This window comes from Neoarius graeffei, chromosome 17 (assembly GCF_027579695.1).
Source record: "Neoarius graeffei isolate fNeoGra1 chromosome 17, fNeoGra1.pri, whole genome shotgun sequence".
In the NCBI taxonomy this organism is placed as follows: domain Eukaryota; kingdom Metazoa; phylum Chordata; class Actinopteri; order Siluriformes; family Ariidae; genus Neoarius; species Neoarius graeffei.
The window spans coordinates 57082461-57099358 of NC_083585.1; the positions used below are offsets into that span (position 1 = coordinate 57082461).

The 16898-nt window shown below is 38.5% G+C and overlaps 1 protein-coding gene across 1 annotated transcript in view; it reads right to left on the reverse strand.

Annotated features, from left to right (window-relative positions):
• LOC132864785 (nitric oxide synthase, inducible-like) overlaps positions 1-15672 on the reverse strand; it is a 55528-nt gene extending 39856 nt beyond the window's left edge. Inside the window, exons 1-8 of the mRNA XM_060898205.1 lie at positions 15472-15672; positions 15126-15206; positions 14880-14978; positions 12628-12776; positions 12241-12403; positions 12066-12157; positions 9314-9455; positions 9043-9182 (exon numbers count right to left, since the gene is read on the reverse strand). Coding sequence (XP_060754188.1) covers positions 9043-9182; positions 9314-9455; positions 12066-12157; positions 12241-12403; positions 12628-12776; positions 14880-14978; positions 15126-15155 — 815 coding nt within the window. The 5' untranslated portion in view covers positions 15156-15206; positions 15472-15672. The remainder of the gene's footprint in view (positions 1-9042; positions 9183-9313; positions 9456-12065; positions 12158-12240; positions 12404-12627; positions 12777-14879; positions 14979-15125; positions 15207-15471) is intronic.
• Positions 15673-16898: the final 1226 nt, after the last annotated feature.

Genomic DNA, 16898 nt, shown 5'->3' on the forward strand with positions numbered 1-16898 from the left:
GCAACAGCTCATCGGCCTCATGGACAGATAAGCAAATGAAGGTAAGAAAACAACATACATGAAGCAGTCACTGCATTTTCACCAAATTATATACCCCAAAGTTATAAACTGAAATACCGTATGCTATGAATAGAGGCAGCCCACTGTTTATACTAGCCTGCAAGTTGGCCTAGTGGTTAGCGTGTCTGCCTCTCGACGGGGAGATTGTGAGTTCTACTTGTGGTCAGGTTGTACCAAAGACCATCATAAAAATGGTACCTACTACTGTAGTTACCAGGGGACTAGTGCCCCACTGTAACCCTAGCTGTATAGGTGAGAGGCCAAGGGCTATTGAAACGGAGATTGGTGCTGCACCCATATGCTTTAAAGAGTTGGGACAGAAGACTGGGAAGACCAGATTCTGGTGTGAGAGGGAGTTTGACTGTTTATAATATGAATACCTTGTTCTCCCTTGAGTAATGCATGGTGGTGGTAGCATCATGTTGAGCGCTACCCTTGGCCTCTTCATTGCTTCCCTGACTAATGCCCTTTTTTTCCAATTTATTGAACTACAGCTGGTCCAATACATTATCATACACCTACCGATGATTATGTTGGACTCCTTGAGGCAGAGCTGTGATGTATTCTTTCCCTGTTTTAATAATGGATTTAAATTAAAGGTGGGCTGCTGGCTGTTCCAAATATTTTCCCAGAACTTTGACCTGGAATTCTTTTCTGCTCCTCCTACTCAAGCGAGTAGGACGCTTCTTTGCTTTGCTCCTGCTTTCTTGATCTTTATTTCTATACTTTACTTTCTCATTGAATTTTCACTATTTTTTTTCTCATTTTATTTTTCATCTTTATAAGCTTTTAATTTAATTTTAATTTAATTTCCACTTTTTTTTTCCTTCATCTTTATAAGATAAGTTAGTTTTTAATACAAAATGCCAAGAAGCAAAAAATCCTGCAGAAAATGCATGGAACTAGAACAGAGGATTTCTATTCTGGAATCAAAGATTAATGCTCTGCCAAAGACGGACGAATTAAAAGCGATATCTCAGGAAAGGAGTACAGAAACAGTGGCTGAGAATGCAGAGATTGCACTCCGACAGACCGAGGACATTGTGGATGAATTCACCAATCAAGCTGGGCAAAATGTGAGTACAGAAAACTGGCAAATGATGGGTGGTAAGCCCAAAAATAAAAACAGAAGCGTGATTACTTCAACACCAGCTCGTTCTACAAATTACAATAGGATCTACAATCCTATGGAAAATCCACAGCCCATAAGGATTCAGAACAAATTTGAATGCCTCAGGGATGTGGAAGAGGATTTTTCAAGTGGACAAACACATAGTAAAAAGAGATCGCACCAAGATCGAAGAGCTGTGAGAAGAGGCAAAAAGCAGCTCGTAACACCACCTGATCCCACAACCCTTGTTCTTGGTGATTCCACTGTAAGACAATTAAAAGGCTATGGGATGATTATTTGTTGTCTTCCAAATGCATCCATCTCTGACACCAAAGACAGCATTTTGAAGCTCATGTCCGAGCATAAAACTATTAAACGTATTGTTGTGCATGTGGGAGCAAATGATGTTTTCAGAGAACAGCTGTTTGTCCAAGATGATTTCAGAAAACTTTTTTCTGAGCTCTATAAGACTGGAATTCAATCTTTTATCAGTGGCCCACTCCCAGCGAGAGGAAGTTTTGCTTTTTCTCGACTCTTCAGTCTTAACACCTGGCTTGGAAAAACTTGTTCTTCATTTGGTATGAACTTCATAGACAATTTTAACCTTTTCTGGAATCGCAGAGAATTTTACAAGCCAAATAGCACTGAACTCAGCTGGATTGGAGCCAAAGTCTTAGTAGACCATTACAAACTTGCAATCTTTTCTCAGCCAGCACTGAGGAAAACAGTTGATAAGATGTCGCAGACTGACATAGTTACAAAGCCTAAACAATCATCTTTGCAAGTCGTCATCAAGTACACACAAACATCTGACTTGCAAGATTCCCAACATTCAAGGACAGACGACTCCACTTCCCCTCGGATGGATTTCCCAAATAGCATGAAAAAATTGCTCCCAATGGCTACACTCTCTTTTTCCAGCCCAAATCTGTCGCGACAAGCAGTGTACCCAGTTCGCCCAGGACTTTCAGCTGGCTACAAATCTTTTTCACCATCCAAAAGATACATGTCATCTCCAATCCTTTCACCCTCAAACCAAATGGAACATTTAGAAAGTCTTGTTTGATGTACTCTGGGTCCCTGCAAATGGGTGTAGTGTTGAAAACCAGCTGCGACCTAATGTGCCTATGCCATCCAGCTCTATTCCTGTGTTGATAAGAAACAGAACACATAGAGCACATTTAACCCTGGGGGTGAACCAATCTAATCTCCTTCCTGTTTTAAAACAACATCAGAGTGCAAAAGCAGATACTACTTCTAGACTTTCTGTAAAGCTAGCTCTTCTGAATGTTAGATCACTTTTAAACAAGTCATTTTTAATTAATGATCTTATTTGCAAACACAATCTTGATTTTTTGCTTCTAACTGAAACCTGGTTGGATCAAGCAAATAGTGCTTCCACCCTTATTGAAGTAGCTCCCCCAAATTTTAATTTTTTGAATGTTACCCGACAAGGGAAAGGTGGAGGGATTGCAAATATATTCAAAGTCTCTTTTCAATGTAAACAATCCTCACTTGGTGATTTTATGTCCTTTGAACACTTATGTGCACTTGTTACATGCTCTCCTAATATATTATTATTAACTATTTATAGGCCTCCGAGACATTCAGCCAAAGTCTTTCTTGAAGAGTTTGGTGAACTGTTATCAGTCATTTGCTTAGAGTTTGATTGTCTTATTATATCTGGGGATTTTAACTTGCATGTAGATAATACTGATAACATTTATGCCAAAGAACTACTTGCAATTATTGACAACTTCAACCTAGTACAACATGTACAGGGGCCGACCCACTCTCGTGGTCATACTCTTGACCTCGTCATCACAAAGGGTCTTACTGTTTCTAATACTGTTGTTGACTTGGCCTTATCCGATCATTTCTGTGTTTTCTTTGATGTTTCTATGTCTCCTCACATTCAGAATAGCTCAATGACTATAGGTAGGAGAGTCATAAAAGACAACACATGTGCTCTCTTTGAGCAAGCTCTCTCTCAGAAATCAACCAAAATGTCAGACTCTGTAGATGATTTACTGGAATTTTTTAATTTAAATATGACCCAAATTATGGATGATATTGCTCCATTCAAAATCAAAAGAGTCAATGATAAGCAGAAAGCACCATGGAGGCAGTACCCGGCTGTTAAACTGCTAAAGAGAGAATGTAGAAAGACTGAAAGAAAATGGCGCAAATCTAAACTTCACATTCATTATCAAATCCATGAGGAGATACTTTGTAATTATAATTATGAAATTCGTAAAGCAAGACAGTCTTTCTTCTCCAACATCATCAGCAGGAATATGAACAATGCCCGTGTGCTATTTTCAACAGTAGAGAAGCTAACTAATCCCCCACCACAATTAGCACCTGAACTTCTCTCAGTTAATAAATGCAATGAGTTTGCATCCTTTTTCAAAGGTAAAATTGATAAAATACAGCAGAATATTGCTCATAATATATCTCAGTTGCAAAAAATTGAAAAACTGCAATCACCAATGACACAGATAGATAACTTCAACACAATGTCAGAATTTTGTTTAATTGATTATGAGACTCTTGAAAAAACTGTACAAAATCTCAGTTCCTCAACATCTGAATTGGACATTCTGCCCACCAACTTTTTTAAGTCTGTTCTTCATCTTATAATTACAGATGTGCTTCAAATTATAAATACATCCCTGGAGACTGGCGTTGTTCCTGTGTCCCTAAAAAAAGCCGTTGTAAAGCCCCTTCTTAAAAAACATAATCTGGATCCTTCAGTATTAAATATCAGGCCAATATCAAATTTACCATTCATTGGGAAAATCCTTGAAAAAATTGTCTTCAATCAATTAACTGCCTTCTTGATAGCAAACAGCCGTTTTGATAATTTTCAGTCAGGATTTCGTGCCAATCATAGCACTGAAACAGCGCTGATTAAAGTTATAAATGACATACGTCTTAATACTGATGCAGGCAAAACATCGGTCCTGGTATTACTGGACCTCAGTGCAGCTTTTGATACTATTGATCACAACATACTGCTATATCGACTTGAACACTGGGTTGGATTGACTGGTAAAGTTATCAATTGGTTAAATTCATACTTAAAAGATAGAAGCTTCTCTGTTACCCTGGGAAATTGTTCCTCAACGTCAATGTCCTTGACCTGTGGTGTCCCCCAGGGGTCGATTCTTGGACCATTACTTTTCAACCTTTATATGCTCCTACTTGGGCAAATTATCAATAAAAATTCAATTTTGTATCACTGCTATGCAGATGACACCCAAATTTATTTTGCTCTATCACCTAATGATTATGCCCCCCTTGAATGTCTCTACCAGTGTATCGATCAAATCAATAGCTGGATGTCACAAAATTTTCTTCAGCTGAACACAGATAAAACAGAAGTAATTCTATTTGGAAAAAAAGATGAAAGACTCAAGATTACCACTATTCTTGACACAAAAGGGATGAAAACTAAAGAAATGGTTAAAAATCTTGGTGTTTTCATTGACAGCGAGCTAAACTTTGACAGTCACATGAAAGCAATCACTAAAACGGCATTTTATCACCTAAAAAACATTTCCAAATTAAGAGGACTTATGTCAAAACATGATCTGGAAAAACTAATACATGCCTTCATCTCTAGTAGGGTTGATTACTGCAATGGCCTTTTCACAGGCCTGCCAAAAAAGACCATCAAACGACTTCAGCTGGTTCAAAATGCAGCGGCTAGGGTTCTCACACGAACAAAAAGAACAGAGCACATTACTCCAATTCTAAGGTCCCTTCACTGGCTTCCAGTAAGCTATAGAATTGACTTTAAAGCATTGCTGCTGGTATACAAATCTCTAAATGGTACAGGGCCCAATTACCTCTCTGATATGTTGCAGCGGCCTAACCCAATCAGATCTACCAGATCAAAACAGAAAAATTTACTATTAAAACCAGTTGTTAAAACAAAGTATGGTGAAGCAGCTTTTAGCTACTATGCAGTACAGCTATGGAACCAACTGCCAGAGGACATTAAAAATGCTCCTGCTGTTGGCAGTTTTAAATCTAGGTTAAAGACCAAGCTGTTTTCAGATGCTTTCTGTTAAATAATTAATATTGTCTTCTTTTTTAATAATTTTTACTTTCTCTGCATGTTTTAAATTTACTTTAATTTTAACTTTATTCTATTTTATTCTTTATTCTATTCTGCTGGTTTCTTTTTTCTCCTATTTCTACTTCATTTTATTATTTTATTTCTACTATTGTTTAATTCTTATTATTTTCTTTTAATTCTTTTAATTAATTGTTTTAGAATAAAAATAAAATTATTTTATGTAATTTTATTTCTCTATTGTTTACTGTTTTTGTTTTTACTTCTGTAAAGCACATTGAACTGCCATTGTGTATGAAATGTGCTATATAAATAAACTTGCCTTGCCTTGATTGCTTGTTGATCTTTGTGATGCTGATTGTTGAGGTATGTTCTCTAACAACAGCAGCACATGCCATTTTGATACAACCGGCTGCATCAGGACTAATTTTGGAATGTCACAACAACAGGGATGAATACTTATGTAATCTTCCATGGTATGGCTTATTTTGTGTAGATTGATGGCTTATATTCTGAAGCAAGTCCATTTCAGTTCCTGGTTGTAAGACTTCAAAATCTGTAACAGTTCAAGTGGGGAATGATTATGCAATGTTTTGTAGAAGCCTAGTCTTGCATGGGGAAGCCATGGCATAATGGTTAGAGAAGCAGCTTTGGGACCAAAAGGTTGCTGGTTTGCTTCCCTAGACCAGCAGGAATGGCTGATGTGACCTTGAGCAAGGCACCTAACCCCCAACTGCTCCCTTGGGCACTCTAGGTACATTGTATGTTGCTTTGGATAAGAGCGTCTGCTAAATGACTGAAAATAACTGCCCAAGATGGCCATTGAGGGGTCAGATTTTACTAAAAGGGTTTTAGTCATATTTTGTTGTAGTTCTCAATTGATAGGTCACATGGTTGCATCTTGTGGGCCCCAGCAGCCAGCACTTGAGTGAAATTCACATAGTGCTCAAGAAAGCTATGGGGTGGGTAGCCATGGCCTAAAGGTTAGAGAAGCAGCCTTGGGCCCAAATGGTTGCTGGTTCAATTTCCTGGACCGGCAGGAAAATCTATGGCTGAAGTGCCCTTGAACAAGGCACCTAACCCCCCAACTGTTCCCCTGGGTATGTGTGTGTGCTCATTGTATGTCACTTTAAATAACAGCATCTGCTAAATGCCTGTAACATAATGTCATTTTGTTATGTTCTTATGAATGAATTGGGCAAATGAGTGGTTTAATTAAGGACAAATGGCTTTTCCACTTAACCCTGATCTTTAAATTTGAAGGATTTATTTATTTAAATTTTCTTTTACTCCAGACCCTTCAGGAGCACAAGAATGACTGGAAGCTTTTTGTTAACAGAGCCCAGAGGATTAACTTGGATTTTCAACCTCAAGTACAAAGCAAGCAATGTGAAAGATGCCAGAGATGGAAGAGAAGAGTCTTGGTGGTCTGCATAAGCACTACCGAAATAAACAGAACCAGTCAATAAACATATTAAGTTGTTATGAGGATCTTTTGCATTTCATAATGCCTTTGCAAAGCAAAGGAAAGTTATTATTGTTTATCGAAGTGCTGCTCATAAATTTTCCATTACAACACCAAAGAATGATCCCACATTCATACCTTAAACATAGATTTGCGCATGTGAAATGCTGGGTAACAGGTTGCACAAGTAGATAAACTTGACAGGTACTGTTACACTACATTTCTGAACAGTGCACCTACAATTGTGGTCAGAAGTTTACATACAGTGACATGAATGTCATCTTGGCTATGAATGTCATGGCAATATGGGCTTTCAGTCATTTCTTTGAACTGTTCTTTTTCTGTGGCAGAACGTACAGCATACATCTTTAATAAAAAAAAAAACCAAAACACCAAAAAAACACTAGAATTTGGTGCACAAGTTTTAATTTTCTTTGGGTTTTCTGAAATCAACACAGGGTCAAAATTATACGTACAGGGTCAAAAATTTACATACGCTCACTTAGATTATTAATTCAGAGGTGCTGAAACTTCCAAAATGTCTCTTATCTTGCCAAGGCCGAGGTCTCTTAACTTCCTGTTAGTGATCATGATTGACTACAGCTGGTCTTCTCTCTGCCTTCATACAAAAAGTTTGTTTACAGCACTCATTGGATTGACCAACATACAGTAAAATGGGAAAGTCCAAGGAGCTCAGTGCAGATCTGAGAAAGAAGATCGCAGATATACACAACTCCAGAATGTCTCTTGGAGCCATTTCTAAACAACTGCAAATTCCAAGATCAGTTCAAACAAGTGTATGCAAGTTATTGTGAGGTGTAGTCACTTTGCCAAGCCACTTTGCTTCAAGAAAACCCAAACTGTCACCCTCAGCTGAAAGGAAATTGGTTTGGATGGTCAGGAACAACTTGGGAACCACCATGGCACAGCCATGCCATAAACTGGAAGCTGATGGATCACTGTCTACAGTTCAGATCACTGTGGACTAAGAGGCTGCTATCCAAAAAATAACCCCCTGCTCCAAAACTGACACCTTCAAGCTTAACTAAAGTTTGAAGCTGACCACACGGACAAAGAAAAAAGCATTCTGGAGGAAAGCTGTATGGTCAGATGAGACAAAGATTGAGTTGTCTGGCCACAATGACCACCATGTACAGAGGGACACTGTACCAGCTGGTGGTGGTGGTAGGATCATCATGCTCTGGGGCTATTTTGCTGCCAGTGGAACTGGTTCATTGCACAAAGTGGATGGAATAATGAAGGAGGACTACCTCAGAATTATGACGATTGAAGTTCGAGGTTGTCCCCGTCATCTCCTCGATAGTTCTTCTACATATGGAACACAGAGCAGTTAATTTTTTTCCCACTGCACGAGAAGTCTGTATAAGCGAAGCGGACAATCCTAGGGGCGTTCTCTCCAGGCATTTTAGCGCCATTAACATTAGTTTGTTCCTGAACATGATGTATGAACAGGTGAATGTGCATTCTCTTGCACAAAATTAAAATAAAAATTAATGCAGATATAAATATTTTATGCCCAATTATTATGGCATGTCACAAAAAATAAAGAAAAAAATCCCAGTCCTCGTCTCCAATTTACGAGTCCTAATGCAGTTAATGTACGAGTCCGAGTCATCAGTGCTCAAGTCCAAGTAAAGTCGTGAGCCCTTAAAATTAGGGCACGAGTCAGACTCGAGTACTACAAGCCTGCATGAAATCGCTCACTTCATGCAGCCAAGCAGACAGAGGAAGTCTGTGTGTGTATATGCAGGTTTACCTTGATCGTGCACTGACAGTTCCATCATTCTGTCACTAAACGAACAGCTGATCACACTGAGGTGCTTGCTGACCGCTGATATTTATTAGTTTGGTCCTGCGTTTCCTTTCCTTCGTATATAACATAACGTCTTTTCATCTCACTTTCTGCTACTGTAGTCGGTCTTTCACGTTTCATTCGCACACTTGTCCTCCATTGTTCTCTCCTGTTTCAAATTTGTATCCCACAATGCCTTGCATGAACAGGGAAAGCCCACCACGTGATGCATGATGATGTATCTTGAATTGGGTCATGGTGAAGCAGGAAAAAATAGCGGAGAATTTAGGGCCAAGTGGCTCTAAATTCATTAATTGTTCTATTTTTAAAAACCTAATAAAATTGGAAGTCTATGATTCGAATTCAGTAGCTTTCGGTCAACTAAACAAAAATAATTGGGTGTCGGAGAAAATTCTTTTTATGATCTACACTTGAAAAATCTGAAAGGCAGTATCCGTTTAAACCTATTAAGAAAGTAGTGAACTGTTTATAAGGTGTTTAGTGCTTACTGAGGATGCTCTATTTCAACCTCCAGTATCAACTCTGCAGGAATTTTGTACAGCTCAGGATCTTCTCCATTAGCCTGCAAGACCAGTGGCAGGACATCAAAGGACCCATACTTTGGTGTCCACCCAAGTTGGACACAAATCTGTTAGAAGGCAGTGATTTAAGGTAACAAGCAGAAATGGGCTCCGATTTAAGAAAGCCAAAACGAATTAACGTGTTGCCGTCATTGAACAGCATTTAATTAACATTAGACGATACGTGACTTGTGGATACTTCAGTGAACTCCACATTAGCAGGGTCTCCGATAAATTGGCCGTCCTCCATCTTATAGCCAGCGTATTTAATGAGCTGACTGTTCCAAACCCGGAAATCATGCTGGCCATCGGTTCTTTGAGGGAACACAGTGATGGCTGACCTGTAAGAATAATAGCAGTTATACATAGCATTGTTTAATTGGTGAGAACGTACTGGCTGGAAGGCAAATTACATGTTTATATTAATGTGCTTGTTATAATGCATAATTGCTTTTATAAAAATAGCTCATTCAGAAAGACTTGTGTGGTAGAGAACAAAATAACATAATATGGTGTATAACAAACTAACCTACAGTTCCCTCTGAAAGTACACTACCGTTCAAAAGTTTGGGGTCACTTTGAAATGTCCTTATTTTTGAAAGAAAAGCACTGTTCTTTTCAATGAAGATCACTTTAAACTAATCAGAAATCCACTCTATACATTGCTAATGTGCTAAATGACTATTCTAGCTGCAAATGTCTGGTTTTTGGTGCAATATCTCCATAGGTGTATAGAGGCCCATTTCCAGCAACTATCACTCCAGTGTTCTAATGGTACAATGTGTTTGCTCATTGCCTCAGAAGGCTAATGGATGATTAGAAAACCCTTGTACAATCATGTTAGCACAGCTGAAAACAGTTGAGCTCTTTAGAGAAGCTATTAAACTGACCTTCCTTTGAGCAGATTGAGTTTCTGGAGCATCACATTTGTGGGGTCGATTAAATGCTCAAAATGGCCAGAAAAATGTCTCGACTATATTTTCTATTCATTTTACAACTTATGGTGGGAAATAAAAGTGTGACTTTTCATGGAAAACACAAAATTGTCTGGGTGACCCCAAACTTTTGAACGGTATTGTACTGGAATGGCAAGGCCAATTTTTTATACACTAAAGACATTTGGTAGAGCTGCCAGGCAAGCAGAAAAGAGGAAGACCAAAGAGAAGGTTTATGGATGTGGGAAGAGGTGGTTGGCGTGACAGAAGAAGATGCTGAAGACAGGATGAGATGGAAATGGATGATCTGTTATGGTGACCTCTAACAGGTGCAGCTGAAAGAAGAAGAAGAAGAAGAAGAAGAAAGTTGACATTCTGATCTATCATCTCATACCATCTTTTGATCTCAAACACAAATGTCTTCAGTGCATAGCAAAACTAAAAGAATTGGCCTTGCCGGTCCAATCTTTTCTGAGGGGCTCAATCAGTGTTGAATGATAAGGTACTCAGGTCTCAGAATATATTTAACAGTTATTCCACGAAATCAAGTCGTACATGAGCTGATACAGTAGCTGATGAGGCACATAGCACCAAGTTGGCTTGCAGCCATGTACGATGAGATTGAGTAATAACTGTTTTATTCTATCCACATTCAGTGGATTTTGAGAAACAGAGCATTTTTTTATTTTTTGCAAATTTGATCAATAAAAACTTTAAACAAAACATCCGACAAAATAATTTCCGCTTAGAATATAAACAAACCAGCGAAATAACAGTAGCAATTTGTGAAAAATGCGATAATAATAATCCTTGAAAAATAAAAAAAGATACGTTCTTACCATCAAATACTTTTATTTTATTTTATTTTTTCATTTGTTTGTTTTTGAGGAAAGTTTTTATTTCGTCCTTGGTTGCTTCAGTAACACGATCCGCCATTTTGTTTTTCTCTACTCATGGTATATGAGCTGATATCCTCGTAGTAGAGTAGCCAATCAGAGCGCGCGATTGCTCATATCCAGTGAATGTGGATAGAATAATTGTTGATATGTTGAGGTTTTCTGAAAGGTGATTTTTATTTAAGATTAATGGAAGGTGTCTCCATCGTCTGTGCTTTGTAACAATCAGGAGGTTTTCAGATAACGGAAAAGCTAGACAGGACAGATGATCGTTCCACTTTTTTGCTAACATGACAACCTGTGTGTGTGTGTTTTTAAACTTGCTTCATGGATATTTCACAACATAAAATGTAATTATGTAATCATAAATGGGTAACAAAAGTACGATGTGTCATACTTCTGAATGAACATTCCAATGGTATACGATGAATAAAGTTGTGGCATTCTGTAATAGGAAAATAATTAAATAATATTGGCTGGCTTTGAGTGGTCTGTCAGATATATTTCATTCAGCTAGCATGATATTGAATGAGTCGAAGACGAGTAGCTGAATGGAATATATCTGATATACCATGAAAAAAAGCCAAACATTATTATTATTATTATTATTATTATTATACATACACATTCCTTTTGGGTGTTCAGCGCGTCTTTTTCTTTCAAAATTCTCTCAAAATCTTCCGTATTTAAAGAAGCAAACCTGGCGGCCATGTTTGTTTACAAATTGTCCCAGTCGCTCGCTAGCATGGAAGTTTTACGTCTCTGACGTGTGACGTCATGTTGTCTTGACAACCATGCAATATCGTAAACCATATTCGACGCTCATTCTCCATTGGGTAGAGTGATGGAATATACGTAGGATAAGCGATATGTGAACAATATTGCATGCTATCAAACCAAATGATTGAAACCCTCTAGAAGGGAATAGAGTACTTGTTTTTATTCCATCAAAAAAGTGTCCTGTATGTATAATAGTTAACATTGTTTAATTCTCTCTAACAACACGCCCTAAGTGATGTATTTATTACATATAACAACTGTAAAAATTATAACAAAATATACAACAACTACTACTACTACTACTAATAATAATAATAAGTATCATCAAATGTCTGCATACCTCAGGTTGCCTCCATTGGAAGCAAATTTAAGATGAGCACAAAGAAACTGGAACATGTCCTCTGCTGTCTTGCATTTCCGTGCATCAAACACCTGAAAAGCCGAGAATGCTGTCATATGTACGGCATCATGATCTTCAACTTGAAAGCTGAATACGAGCTTCAAAAGTCTCAAACCTGCAAATTGGACCACTGAATTCTGCCAATGCACCTGGGCGCGTTCCTCCAAGCCTGCTTGGCTCCAAACACGAGCTCTTCAGTAGTGAGCTGATAAGATCCGGTGACATCAATCTCTTGAGCTACCTCATTAACCCGGGCCAAATGCTTGTCTATTTTAGAGCTGTGTTAAATGATGAATACAAATGAGTTGCAATTGGGCTTGGCAGCCAAATCGTGCTTTCAATGTATAAATGATCCAAATAGCAATTAAATTCAATATACTGTCCATTTTTTTTTCCCCAGGCTGGTGTGATTAAAAATAATCCAAGCTGGCTGGAAAATGCTCAGTTTGGCAAGCTTGAATAACATTCCTTAGATGTAAATACACATACACATTATGCCTACCTTTTAAAGGATTTGTAGTACTGGTTAATGAAGTCAATGGCCTGCATGAGGAGCTCATTGGAGGAAGGTGGGGAAATGGGAGGAGAGCGAATTAGAGACTTTGGGTTCATTCTGGAGCCCTCACACACTTTTGGCTTGCAGCACAGACCCTGGAATTTCAAACAGTCACAGCTCAGGACTAAGAACTAGGATGAAGAAAGGCTTAATTGGATACAAATAAGTGAGCGACGTATGAACGTGTTGTGAATTAACAATGTATATTATAAGCAAGAAAACTCTTGATTCGCACACGTTGAAGATTTAGGCTATGCCTGAAACTGCGTATTGTCATGCAAAAAGCAGGCCAAAATAGTACGGAATAATCATATACCACCATACAGGTCACGTAGTGAACCAATGGTTTGTTAAATACTGCTATATAGTCAAAGCCCCTCTTGTCTTCTCAGGCAGTCTCATATCCTAATACTAAACAGGCCCTTAAGGTGTATTGGGTGGCACCGATCTCCGTTTCTATAGCCCTCGGCCTCTTGCCTATTACATAGCTAGGGTTACAGTAAGGGGCGGGTCCTCTGGTAACCACGAGAGTTGAAATGCCTGCTCACGTCTATATTGCGGCATGCCTTGCCAGATCACAGTAGGTACCATTCTTATGATGGTATGACCCTACCACGAGTAAAACATGGTCAAGTTTTGGACAGACTAACCACTAGGCCAACTTGCAGTACTACTATATAGAGGATATTACATGGTGGCGTGAAGATACAAAGTTTATCTTCGAGTGGTGAACATATTCACAAGTGAGCAATGCAAATGGGTGAAAATATTTTCAACATAAGAAGATAAACGTCACATCTTCACGCCACTGTGTAACGTTCTTTATATTAGATGGACACACACACAAAAAAACTGTGCAAGTTAATCAAAAGAATTTTAATTTTGAACTGGTTTGCCATTTTGACAATGCGCGTTTTGTCAGCGGGAAAACACTGGGAATGACATCATCGGAGTGAAATTACATACAGGACACTTTTTTGATGGAATAAAAACGTGTTCTATTCCTTCTAACAGGTTTCGTTCATTTGGTTTGATAGCATGCAATATTGTCCGCATATCGCTTATCCTACATGCATTACATCACTCTACCCAATGGAGAATGAGCATCGAATATGGTTTACGATATTGCATGGTTGTCAAGACAACATGACGTCACATGTCGGAGCTGACGCGAATATTAAATGGGAGAGTTTTCTGCTGCGTATATGCAGAAGCATTTCTTTGTTCGTCAGTGGCGCCCACAGTAAACTGTCGCAGTGAATTAAAAATGCCATAAGATACGTATTACGTGCAAAACTTTGTGCTAGTGAGTGTCTGTGACAATTTGCAAACAAACATCGCTGCCAGGTTTGTTCCATCGAATGTGTATGTATAATAATAATATTGGCTGGCTTTTTTTTCGTGGTCTATCAGATATATTCCATTCGGCTACTCGTCTGCGACTCGTTCAGTATCATGCTAGCTGAATGGAATATATCTGATATACCACTCAACACCAGCCAATATTTTTTAAATTTGTCACTCAGAGCCGTCATGTATTTTGTATGAAAAATGCAAGTTTCTCAACACGCGAAGATAAACTTCATATCTTCAAGCCAACGCGTGAGTTCCTTTGCATTATACTGACACGTTCACAAACAAAAAGTCCCCAAATTTGTCAAAACAACTCATCGATTTCCTCATGAGTCACATATAGAGATTTATGTCACGGTTTTGGTTCTCCATATCCCGGATGGAGCTCGTATGGAAAATACAAGTAATGTATTTCCCAGTAAAACACTCGTGTCCATTTAATATATTGTAATATAGAAGAAATAGTACCATATTACTTGAAGTAATCAACAGTATTGTCCAAAATTCAAAATATTACTAAATGGCATCATATTAAGCAATATTCTATATTAAATCATAATAGTACTATTTAGTAGATCATAGTACACAATAGTATGATTTAGAAGATTTAATAATGTGGTAAATAGTACTACATTACCTAGTAAATATATCTAAATATCATAAAATATATTCTGTAGGAATGCATAGTAATAGTACTATACTAACAACAACTACTACTACTACTACTATTACTAATAATAAAAACAACATTCAATAATAACACATAGGAAATAGTAGTAAGTAGTACTAAAATATACATTGCTAAGTAGTGTTTTTGATCTCAGCTATTTTTTAATCGGACTCACCTTGACGGCTCTGTGATAAAGTGTGTCTTGGCATTTTGAGCCGTTTTGAAGATTGTGCACATGGAGCTCTACAGGACACTGGCCACTCCTGTTTGCTGCCTGCTAATGACCATCCAAAACATTTACATCCCTTTCACGTAAGTATACTTACGTATACATATATACTTCCTTTTTATTATGCTTATGTTGTGTGCTTTTAATTAAATTGTGGCTCATGTTAGCAAAAAGCTACTTCAGGTTACTGACCTTATTTATCTGAGATTGCTGGAGCTCCATTCATTTACCTTGACAAACTTTCTTCCCCATAATTTTACTATGCAGTTTCTACTGTTATGAGAAATGAGCATGTTGATATCTAAATGCAAATGTATAACCACAACAACAGCAATAATAATAATAATAATAATAATAATAATAATAATAATAGACAAGACAATCAGCTTCATCTTCTTGATATATTTAAATTATGTAAATTATTAACATTTAATAATAATAATAATAATAATAATTATTATTATTATTATTATTATTATTATTATTATTATTATTAGCCAGAGGAGTTATAAAAACATATAAAACAATCTGTATTTACCTTATATTTTAGATGGCAACTCATCATCATTGTGCAGCATTGTGAGAGTATTACATGTGTTTGCTCCTTTTATATGCTGCACCTGCTTCGGACTGGGCAGAAGGGACAGAAAAGAAGTGCCAAACTTTTGAGATGTCAAGCTCATTGTGCCAGTGATCCTGCGTAGAGACGGATGTAATCGCAGGGAAAGTGCTTATTTACAAGGCACGCCATTTACAAATGTGAGGCAAGGTCAGAAGCACAAAAACTAAAATGAAACCGAAACAGAACAAACAGAACGCAGAGTCAGTAAACCAGAATGTAAATCAGAGTCATAAACAGAGTACTAAACATGGCAAGGAAAAAACCTTAATGAGACACAATACAGCGTTATCATAATACTTCATGACGTGAGTGTGCAACCAGCGTCCTTTTATATGCATGTGCTGATTGCGCTCCAAGAACCAATTGTTCCAAGGGCATGCACAATGTGCTCCATGAGTGCGAATGAGAGCAGGGCACTCGAGTTGAGCCAGGCTTGAGTGCATGAAGGCATGAAAGAACCTCCCCAAAGAGCTCCCTCCAGGAGCTAAAGTCGTCTTTGGGCTGCCTCATGGTAAAGGGCCTGTCACAAAGAACCATCCTCTCAGAGTTCTGCTCAGGCTATGGGCAGATGTGGCACCAGAACCTGGGCTTAGGCAGGGGATTGGGCTCGGGAAAGGCCTTGAACAGGGGCAAGGACATAGACTGAGGCTTGGGTTCTGGTCTGGGCTTGGCCTCGGGCTTCAAACTGGGCATGAACATGGATTTGGTCTTTGGACTAGATATGGATATAGACACGGACTTGGGCTCCACACTAGGAATGGACTCGGGCTCCAGACTAGGCATGGACTCTAAACAGGGCATGGACATGGGTTTGGGCTTTGGACATGACTTGGGCTCCAGAGAGGGCATGGGCAAGGGCATGCATTCTGGACAGGACTTGGGCTTAGGCTCCGGACTAGGCATGGACATGGGCTCCAGATGAGACATGGACAGGACTTGGACTCGGGCTCTGGACTAGGCATGGACATGGACTTGGGCTCCACACTGGACATGGACTGGACTGAAGACACCAAGTGATAAAGTGTTTCAGGTGTTATTTTGTCCCATTCTTCCTGCAAACAGGTCTTAAGGTGTGCAACAGTACATCACTGTCATCATTTTCATTTCAAAATTCTCCACACATTCTCTATTGGGGACAAAGGGGACACACCCTCTTCTTCCACAGCCACATCTTTGTAATATGTGCAGAATGTGGTTTTGCATTGTCTTGTTGAAATATCCCTGGAAAAGATGTCGTCTTGAAGGTAGCATATGTTGCTTCAAAATCTCAGTGCACTTTTCTGCCTTAATTCTGCTGCCATCACAGAATTGTAAGTTACCTTTACCAAGGTCACTGACACAAC